Raw genomic sequence first — 11,347 nt, 5'->3', positions numbered from 1 at the left:
TCGGTTCATGTCGGTGGTGTCTGTCATGTCGGTGGTGTCTGTGTCTAGATCGGTGGTGTATGTGTCTATGTCGGTGGTGTCTGTGTCTAGATCGGTGGTGTCTGTGTCTATGTCGGTGGTGTCTGTGTCTAGATCGGTGGTGTATGTGTCTATGTCGGTGGTGTCTGTGTCTAGATCGGTGGTGTCTGTGTCTATGTCGGTGGTGTCTGTGTCTAGATCGGTGGTGTCTGTGTCTATGTCGGTGGTGTCTGTGTCTATGTCGCTGGTGTATGTGTCTATGTCGGAGGTGTCTGTGTCTATGTCGGCGATGTCTACTTTATACTACTGTATATACTATATACCACTATATACACATTGTCACATTAAATAACTTTACCACAAACGACTGACTTTTGTTAAACCTCCAATACTTTATACCTTTGGTTGACTTTTGTTAAACCTCCAATACTTTATACCTTTGGTTGACTTTTGTTAAACCTCCGATACTTTATAACTATAGTTGAATTTTGTTAAACCTCCAATACTTTATAACTATAGCTGACGTTTGTTAAACCTCCAATACTTTATAACTATAGCTGGCGTTTGTTAAACCTCCAATACTTTATACCTTTGGTTGACTTTTGTTAAACCTCCGATACTTTATAACTATAGCTGACTCTTGCTAAACCTTCGATACTTTATAACTTTGGTTTCCCATCACTCAAGATTTCTAGTGAGTGTCATCAAACGTTCTCACACAACCTTCACAACTTCACCTCTGCGACAGGATCACATCAACCTTGTCTGATATTGTGAAAGTAAAGAGATTAATAGAGTTGAGTGAATTTACTCTTTGAAATAGAAATATACACATGACCATCACTCAGAAATACACTCCCAGGTAGATAATGTAAAGTACGTTGCTTATAGTGTGTGGAGTGAAGGATGAGCTGAAGATTAGACACCCAAGGTCAATTCACGTGAAGATTAACCACCCTAATGCTATGTGCGGAGGTTATGGTTGGCTATATTAAGTTAGGTTGGATTTAAGGTGATTAATCTTCAGGTTAAATAGGATGGAGAGGGACGAATACTGTGGGAGTTATCGACTATAAATTGTTAACCGAGAGGTGTTGACTGTTGTTGATGGAGGTGGCTAGTGTGAAGCTGGTTTCAGGTGTAGTAAAGTGCAACAGATCTCCATTACTGGCACTGATAAGACCTTTGAGCGAGTCTGACCCAAGTGGTCCAGGTGGCCCAGGGCCATTGCCAGCTCTGGCCAGATGTTGGTTAGGCAAGATGGCCAGCCAAGCCATTGGTACACCAACGGCTTTGTACCAAGTCAGCAATATCTCCAAGAGGGCGCAGTGCCTCAGATGTGTAACCATGTGTTTAGCAGGAGTGTATGAGCAGACTTCATAGTGGTTGTGCTAAACTGTACCCTGAGCCTTCACCAGCATTGGTTGCGATTCTTAAGGACTCTGGCGAGATCACCCTTAGAGTTCATTATCACTCGCCGTCTCCTTTGATAATGTTGGTTTTATTTGTTAATAAATATAAATACTGTAATATGATATCTACATAATCCTGTGATATCTTTAGAATTACACCACTTTTGAGAAAGAATACCTTGTAACACAGTGAACCTTGAAATTAATTATTTCCCAACAGGAGTGGTGGCAGCAATATACCAGTGATTGATAATTAAGAGATTAAATGCTAAGTGATTGGCAAAAATTAAAAATATACACCATGAAACCCAAAAATATTCAGGTCAAATAAACTGGGTAGGAACGAATAATCAGGTAAAAAAATACACATTAATGCAAGTCCTGTGTTTACTTCACCTCTTCATCCAAATTAAAAAGATATTGCGTGAGTACCACGAGCAAAACTCACCCTAAAATAAACAAACTATAAACAAAGCAAAACAAAGCAAAATAATTTACAGTATGTGTTGAAAGGCCGAAGACAAGAATCATAACGACTTATCCTCAACATCCCGGTAACTAATTACGTTTAGTTAGGTTTATTTTGGTTAGTTTAGGTTAGATTACTGCTAATTAGGTTTGGTTAGATTTCACTTAGTAAAGTTAGGTTTGTTCCAGCTGAGGTTGAGTTAGATTACATGACGTCACGTTACGTTTAATTACGATGGGCTAGGTTAGGGTTGGTTACGATAGATAACGCCTGTTCGTATCCTTAAAATAATAAATGGCTTAGCGGTCATGTTCGTGGTAGTTGTCGATCAATGTTTCGTCATATTCTCCCAACCAACTTCCCATTTCCCTTACTGTTCTAATGTAAAGAAAACGTTATATAATATATATCACCCAGCAAAGATCCGTTTAGAAAATCTTGGCAAGTGTTCTCTCTCTCTCTCTCTCTCTCTCTCTCTCTCTCTCTCTCTCTCCCTATTCATGTTTCTATCTATCAACCTTTGTTTACCCTTATCTATGTATTTATATGCTTAGTTTGAGTACTTATTTATTATTTCTCTATATACATATAGTTTTTTTCGGGCTAAGGTGCAGGATGACAGGGCAGGTTTTGATCTGCCGATAATAATAATAATAATAATAATAATAATAATAATAATAATAATAATAATAATAATAATAATAATAATAATAATAATAATAATAATAATAATAATAATAATAATAATAATAATAATAATAATAACACTTATTCAGTAAAATTATCATACAGGTTTACAATTGGGTAAGCATGTTTATGAACTATGCAGTTATACAGTTCAGTATGAGTATAGACTTTATACTGTAGGTATACGTTACACGTAGGTCGTGGGAGTATTGTGTGAACATCAATGGTAAACACCAAGACAACTTGACCAAGGATAGTCGACAAAGCTGCCAGGTGCTTGTTTCCAGGAGGGTCTTTTGTTAAGGTTTACGCTTGGTCTGTAGTCACTATGTCTACAGGAGTACAGTATTAGTGAAAGTTTATGGAGTGAATTCATCAAGCATTACATTGCACTTGGACTACCCGAGGCTGGTGGATTACTCCGTAGTATAATATTCTGTGGTTTAATAATATAGAAAATCTCTTCTCTTGCTGTAGTTTCATCTGTTTTGTATTTCTTTGTTTTAGATTTGAATTGCTTAATACCATTACTGGTTTTGATGTGGCCTGGTAATTTGTTCCAGTATGTTATAGCAGTAAAGAAGAAAGTGTTTTTTCGCTTGACCGCGAACACCAGGTACCATAAAATTATGTTCACTTTCTCTATATTCCCTTGCCGCTTCATATACCTAATCCTTTCAAATTTTGTTGTTAGTTACTCTGGGTACAGTCCACTGACAATCCTCAGCTGCTTCACTTACCATGTTCAGTGATTGAAGAACTTCGTGACCAAAGTGATCTCTTGCGCCCATGCCAACAAGGCGGTGGCCTTGTTTTGAACAATTTGAATCTTGAATTTTAGCTTCTGTGTTACGGCAGAGTACCATGACGAGCAGGAATAGTCCAAGTGACATTGTATGAGCGCCAAGCAAAGGATCCTACGTGCATCAACTGAGAGACATTTAGCATTATGTAGATAAATTTAATTTGGCATAATTATTTTTTACTATATTATCTACGATTAATTCACCAAACAAACAAAGAGTCATGAGTTAGTCCAAGGTATTTCACCGAGGTTACAGTTGAGATGGTTCATTCCCACATAGTACAATGAATTCGTTTACTGTCATCGACATGCAGCAAACGTCTACAATTAACACTAATGAACATGGCGTTTATATAACATTGGAAGAGCAAAGGTCCCTGGATACTCCCTTGTGGGACTCTACAGGCTAATGGCATAAATGTTGATTTGGTGTTATTTGCAAAACAATTTGTTTCCTGTCAACAGACCCAACACCAAGAGTCTGCAGTTTTCACATAGTATATCATGATCGACTGTGTTGAAGGCTTTTTGCAAGTCAAGCATTACCATATCTACAACTACAGATGCGTCGTGACAGCGTTTTTCATTGATGTTTAACACTACGCTGGGACGGTCTTTTGGTTTGTTGCTGTGTCCTAAACTCCAAGGGCTTGTAGTGACTTCCTGAGCTTTTGGGGGTTATTTTTATTTTCCTCATCCTACATCTCTCTGTACTTTGTGTCTTAGCCTACTAAATTACTTGTGTGACTTGCCATCATTTTTTTTTTCTTTTAAACCCACGAGCGAGTTGGTCTCTGTGTCTGGTTTATTCCACTATATCGCTAGTCATCCACGATTCAGTCTTAGTTTTGAACTTCTCCGAGGACGAATTAACCTCCATGCAATTTGTCATATGCGACCAATCAATATTTTGTAGTTTATTTTGGAACTCTTCTTTGTTGTGATTCTTCACTGACTGTATTTTGATTACTTTGTGTTGTCCTGTGTTATCCATGACCTTTTTCCTGCTGCAGTAGGTGATGCAATGGTCACTAAGGCCAACAGGAATGACCCCTAACTGACTGATTTTGTCTTTGTTATCCGGGTTGATGAATTGGTTAGTTGCTTCAAGCCGTATATATCTAAGATTTGTTTATAAGTCTTATACAAACTGTTTTCCTCTTGCTTAAAACAAATATTAAAGTCACCCTGTATTATTGTTTCATAGTCGGTCCTAATATATGATAAAATCTTGGTTAAAGGTTCACAAACTGATTATCGTTGGGTAGCCGGCAGAGAGTGCTAAGAGGGTGGGTTTAGTTATAGCTAACATTATTTCCAGCCATAGTCCCTCCAAATAGTCATCATGTAAGTCAGATCTAAGGTTGTAGGCCAAGTCACGTCTTACTGTATATAAGCCCAAACAACGCCCCCATGTCTGTTTTTTGTCAGGACGTTACACATTGTATCCCTCTATTCTTATTTCCTTATTTGTGGCTGTCATCTAACCACGACTCCGAGATGGAGAATACGTGGACCCTAGTTTTAGAAATTAGGATTTTGACCTCTGACATCTTTGGCAGCAATATCGTAAGTTTATACAGCACTGGCATGGGAATGACGGGTGAGGGCGCTGAGGGCTCACCCACTGGGGCAGGTGTTGAATTGATGGATAATGATCTCGTAGGTCACTGATGATGCAATTATAGTGGTCCTGTATACGGTGTAGTAACACTGTTATGGTGGAGTCGCTATTGTTTGTGGAATTCATTGTAAATTATCAAGTTGACATTAAAACTGTTTGGCAGAACTTGTGGGACGAGATCAGTGAGTTGTACTCTCTGTGTTGTAGGTTGAGTTTTAATTTATGTTCACTTTGCATTTGGTTGTTAAAAGGTGCCAGGAATGCATGTACAGTCGGCCACAAGAATAAGTATACACCTACGGTTCGTAGGTGTAACACTGTCCTGAACAGACAAAATTACAAAATGACCTGTACAGTAATTTATGTTTTATTCCTACATATATGTTATACATAAATTTGTTGTGAATGTCTTACTAATGCCTTGTGTTTGTATTACAAGTAATATATTGTATCCAATCGCAGTAAACTTGTTGCCGAATGGGATTGCAGTTATCGTACAGCTCCCTTCTCCTCCTCCCTCTTACCCGTACCAGAGTCCTATACTACCTGTGAGTGTCTTTGTTTCACTCTGGGTGGTCGAGGTGGGGTTGAGGCGATTGAACATGCAGATCACGAAAATACATATAAACAGCTTCATACACAACATAAACTATAAAATGCCCTTTTTAAGCTTATGAACAATATTTTCAAGTTTTTAGGGTTTGTTTTACTGGTGATCAGCGTGTGAGTCACTGCGGCCGTAACACTCATGGGTCTCTTCATCTGGTGGTGTTGCTGCAGCTCTTACTGGAGGCGGATGTTTGAGGCTGAGGTAATTTATTGTTTATAGCTTGTTTATATTGGTAAAATACTCACCACTGTGGACGTTAGATCACCAGAGATTCCTAAATTATCCGAGTCTTTCTTTTAAGTTTCCTCTGTATTTTACCTCTGCTGATATAATCACCTGTGAAGTCAATGGAGTATAGCATCTCATATTGTAGCTCTTGACCAGGAAATAGAATAAAGATGTATTTTGGAAGCTTTTACTGAAGAATCTCACATCATAAATACATTCATAATGGCAGTGTTATCTTTACGCGTATGTAGGTTCAGGTTGGTAAGCTGGGGAAGGCAGGAAGGCTCGGGCAGGTTGGTAGGATGGAGCAGGTTGGTAGGATGGGGCAGGTTGGTAGGATGGGGTAGGGTCGTAGGTTGGTGCAGGGGTGTAGGCTGGTGCAAGGGCGGGGCGGTATGCTGGGGCAGGCTGGTAGTCGGAGTACTGGGCCTCACCCTCGTAGGTCACCTCAGCCACGTAGCCGGAGTCACCGTCGACGTGGTAAGTCACCCTCTGCACACGACCGTCGGGAAGCAGCACGAAGTAGGAGCCCTGGGTGTTGTAGCCGTCACGGGATTCTTCATGGCCGAAGTCGTTGCCGGAGTTGTCGTCCCTCACGGTATAGGTGAAGTCGTACTGAGCAGGACCCTGAGGGGAGGAAAAAGTTCACACAGATTACAATAGAAACTTACATCGTTTATTTGTATTCAGTTGGCTGTCGTACACATGACCTTACCTCAGCAGGAGCGGAGTGGCCGTAGGCGGGAGGTGGGGCGTTGTAGGATGGAGTGGGGTAGGCGTCAACGTTTTGTGAAGGAGGACTGTAGATTGGGTCAGGTTTAGGGCTCGCCAGGGCGGCAGCCACGAGGGCGGTCAACATTACAACCTGCAAGTGTGAATAACATAATCTGTAAGCGTTAGTTAGTTACTTGAAGATCGTTTACCTGAGGCAACATTCCAAAGCATATTATCCTCTTCTTTCTCAGCAATGTCTTCTTGTTTAAGATTTCGTTGCGGTCATCGTATTAGTTATCAGTTTATTGATCTCGTTTCTGAATCTCCACTGAGGGAGTAGTACGTGTTTGATATCCACTGAGAAACACTGTTAGTAGTATATCATTGTCCCCATCTGTTGGTCGTATAAAAACCATATCACAAATTTTCAGAGCCACAGGTCGAGATACACCTCTGTTGTTTTAATCTTTCATTGATGCAGGACGCCAGACTCAAGTGTGTGTAATACTGTGTGTTGACTCGTTAGTATTTCAGGTTCACCCTCCGTGCTTAAGTCCAGTCTTTTAGTTTATTAGACAGAAATAAAAGTAACCATAGTGATATTTACCCTGACTGTCATTGTTGATGGAGCAGATGCAGGACGACAACTGATGTAGAGCGTGAGGGAGAATGATGTTATATATACTCCTCTTCCCGTCCCCCTCACACACACACGGTCATCCCCTCTCAAGCCACATGATGAGGCATATTTCTAATGACAGCTGAGTACAGTACAGGACAGTTAACAGTGTTCTCTCATGCATTAATCATTATCTCGAGTCTATAGAACCGACGAGACGACACCAACCAACCATAAAGTCTTTGTGGACCATGAAGCTCACACAGGTTTTGTTTATATACGGATTTATACGTTTGTATCTATGTAATTTACCATTTTGGGGTTAATAAACTTTTCTATCTATCTATCTACCTACAGACAGACAGACAGACAGACAGACAGACAGACAGATAGATAGATAGATAGATAGATAGATAGATAGATAGATAGACGGACGGACGGATAGGCAGACATCACTCTGTTTTTTTAGCTTCTCCAGAAATAAATAAACACCTTATTTAGTCCAGTGAATGAGCTATTTTAACCCCTTGAGTACGATGATTCTGCCCTTGAGTACGATAATTTAACCCTTGAGTACGATGATTTTGCCCTTGAGTACGATGATTTAACCCTTGAGTACGATGATTTTGCCCTTGAGTACGATGATTTAACCCTTGAGTACGATGATTTACCCCTTGAGTACGATGATTTAACCCTTGAGTACGATGAGTTTGCCCTTGAATACGATGATTTAACCCAAGTACAATGACTTAATTCGTTATATACCATTACTTATTGTTGTGAGTACGATGTTACTGTACTTATCGTACTCATGGGGTTAAATCATCGTACTCATGGAGTTAAGTCATCGTACTTACTGGGTTATTTCATCGTAATCATGAGGTTCAATCATTGTACTCATGGGGTTAAATCATAGTATTGATGGGGTAAGTCATCACACTGAAAAGGTTAAACTGTAGTGCTCAAAGGATTAAATCATCGCACTCAAAGGGTACGTAATTCCACTGAAAGGGTAAGTCATCGTACTCAAAGGGTAAAGTCATCGCACTCAAAGGGTAGGTAATTCCACTGAAAGGGTAAGTCATCGTACTCAAAGGGTAAAGTCATCGCACTCAAAGGGTTAAGTCATCGTACTCAAAGGGTAAAGTCTTCGCACTTAAAGGGTAGGTAATTCCACTGAAAGGGTAAGTCATCGTACTCAAAGGGTAAAGTCATCGCACTCAAAGGATTAAGTCATCTTACTCAAGGTGTTAGTGAACGAAAGACAAAAAACCTATCACTTCAAGAATATTATCAGATGTTTATATTTCATCACAGAGTTTTCTTGAGAAGGTATTATTACCTAGACGTTCTCTCTCATAGCCTTCACAACTCCGACTCTACAACACAATTACCTCAACCTTGTCCGATATGTGAAAAACCCCAGAAAATATAACTTAATCCGTTTGAGAGAATTGCCTGTATATTATCAAATGTGGTTAAGAAACAATCACGATCATTACTCAAAAAATTATACCTCAAGGTAGATATTTATGTTAGGTTTGGTTAGGTTTTAAAGAGAGGCCCTTTATACGTGTGAACAGTGTTATATTAAGAACATGGACATTATCAAACTCATCATCAATATTGTTCTTTACTTTTTTCTCTCAATAATCGACACAGTTACTAAGAGCTGCCATCTATTCTTACCTAATTGTTGTTTTATCAGTAAGAAATTAAACACACACTCTCTCATGTCCTTCTCCTCTGCAATGGAAGTTCACGATAAGGGTGACGTAGACACATGCCATTTAAACCCATCAGTGCTAATTATCAAAATGTGTGGCGCCATGTTGTCCTGCCATACTGTTCCACTCCGCCATATTGCCTTGCCATATTGTTCCACTGCGTCATACTGTCACACCATACTGTTCCACTACGGCAACGCCATAATGTCCCGCCATACTGTTCCACTGCGCCATACTGTTCCACCACGCCATATTGCCCCTCTATATTGTTCCACTACGTCATATTGTCCAACCATACTGTTCCACTGTGCCATATTGTCCCAACATACTGTTCCACTACGCCATATTGTCCCAACATACTGTTCCACTACGCCATATTGCCCGCTATACTGTTCCATTACGCTATATTGTCCCGCCATACTGTTCTACTATACACAAGAATACATGGGAAAGTCAGATGAAAGTTTACAGCATCACAAGTCAATGGTGAGTTGCAGTGACGTTTTGTTTAGTCTTACATAATGCATTATGGGCCGCTCATCATGTAATTGAGAGTTGCATGGGGCCCGTGGACTTCCGGTTACACAATACATCCATGATCTAGAATTTTAGAGTTCTATAACTGAACCTAAATTAATCTGTTGAGCAATCCCTCCTAACACACCGAAAAATGAATACACAAATTAAAGGTCTCGAACAAAAAATCCGAGACCAAGGAGGATGTTCTAGCATACGAGACCGAAACATAAGCATATGAGATAGAGACCTAAAAATATCAGGTTACAGTGTTCTGGTTCCAGGATTAGTTTTGTGCTCATAACTCACCATCTCTTCCATTCATTAAGCTGACAGAGTAAATTACAGGTGCAGTAATACTCATGTCATGCTAAGTAACATATACACGTGTTACCTTTGACCCATGATAGGTATAACGCTGTGAATAAACAGTACTCTACGTCCTTAAGTCCTATATACTCTTGTAATATTGGAACTACCTACCTCATAATCATCTGGCTATATCTGTACCTTCAATACACTTAATGTTTTGATAGTAGAAAAATAGGTGTTACAATAGTTATTTTGATCGTGTTTATAATGACAAAAAAGCACAAGGAAAGTTTAGATGATAACATATAGACACTTAACGAAGGGATTTTAGGAGTAGGGGCAATATTGTCACTTCCTGTAGCTTCTTGATGTGATCTGTAACCTCGGGAACACGTTCAGAGTCACAAGCATTTATACCTGTTTGATGGAACCTGAGGGAGGCGTCAGGTGTTGTAGAGCAAAGTCTGATTCATATTGGGTTAATAACAACAACAACAACAACGAGAATAATAATAATAATAATAATAATAATAACAATAACAATAACAATAATAATAACAATAACAATAATAATAATAATAATAATAATAATAATAATAATAATAATAATAATAATAATAATAATAATAATAATAATAATAATAATAATAATAATAATAATAATAATAATAATAATAATAATAATAATAACAGCGCATAATACCAAAGTGTACAAGATTACATAGAGCATTATAGTACAAAGAAATGTATTGAAGATTGGAAATAGGATATGAAAGTTCTAATGGTGAGAATATCCATAAGAGTGAGTCACCTTCAAGAGAGTACTCGAGAAATGGTGAAAATACATAGTAGAGTTAAATCACTTTACATTACAGTTAATATATGGACTAAAAAAAAAAAAGTTTTAGTGTTTTTTTTAAATTTAGTTTATGACAAAACATCACGACAATTAATATCAATGACAGGGGTTATGAACAAGTTGTTGTTGTTCGTGAGCTTATAAAAGAAGTGAACATGACAATTGAACATGACAAGTGAACATGATAAGAGACCATGACATGTAAACTCTTATTGCAAGTTACTATGACACGTGGGCAAGGCAAGTGAATTTTATGACAATTGTGTATGACAGATGAACTCAAAGGCGAGTGATGACATAATTATGACGTTTGAACAAGACAAGTGTATATGACAGGTAAGCATGACATGACAAATTAAGAAAAGAGATTAAAAATGACAAGGATATGCGACAGGTGACAGATGATCAAAAGATGTAAACAGGAACAAGTGCACATGACAGGTGTGTATTACAGGTGAGCACAACAGGTAAAAGTCAGGAGGTGAGACCCATGATAAGTGTCAAGCGTCAGTGAGTAAAGTGTTGACAGGCAAGAGGCATTAATGGTGACAATATTGATGGATGGAGGACAGGTATTAAGATAGATAGATAGATGGATAGATAGATAAATAGATAGATAGATGAGAGAGAAGAATTCACACAACTGAAAATATCTCTCATAAATTCTGTATAATACCAAACTTGGTAACAGAGAAACAGTTATCGACAACTATTTCCTGAAATTTCAAGTAGTTTTTTTTTTCGTTT

At 38.6% G+C, this 11,347-nt stretch overlaps 1 protein-coding gene across 1 annotated transcript; it reads right to left on the bottom strand.

The window, feature by feature from the left end:
- Nucleotides 1-6,026: 6,026 nt before the first annotated feature.
- On the bottom strand, nucleotides 6,027-7,212 carry LOC121877790 (cuticle protein 7-like). Its single transcript, XM_042383655.1, has 3 exons — nucleotides 7,175-7,212; nucleotides 6,569-6,718; nucleotides 6,027-6,480 (listed from the first exon to the last, which is right to left on the bottom strand). The coding sequence occupies exons 1-3, from the start codon at nucleotides 7,184-7,186 to the stop codon at nucleotides 6,091-6,093; spliced, it is 552 nt and encodes a 183-aa protein (XP_042239589.1). The 5' UTR covers nucleotides 7,187-7,212; the 3' UTR covers nucleotides 6,027-6,090.
- Between the last annotated feature and the right edge of the window lie 4,135 nt (nucleotides 7,213-11,347).

Source organism: Homarus americanus, unplaced genomic scaffold (genome assembly GCF_018991925.1).
Source record: "Homarus americanus isolate GMGI-L3 unplaced genomic scaffold, GMGI_Hamer_2.0 scaffold24523, whole genome shotgun sequence".
Lineage (NCBI taxonomy): Eukaryota > Metazoa > Arthropoda > Malacostraca > Decapoda > Nephropidae > Homarus > Homarus americanus.
Note: the sequence above shows the minus strand (reverse complement) of the source record. Positions and strands in the feature narration are given on the sequence as shown.

Bases quoted from the DNA above. Each gene is read 5' to 3' on its own strand.
- LOC121877790 (XM_042383655.1), bottom strand. The intron at 6,481-6,568 runs GTAAGGTCATGT...TCCTCCCCTCAG, and splicing joins GCCACTCCGCTCCTGCTGAG to GGTCCTGCTCAGTACGACTT.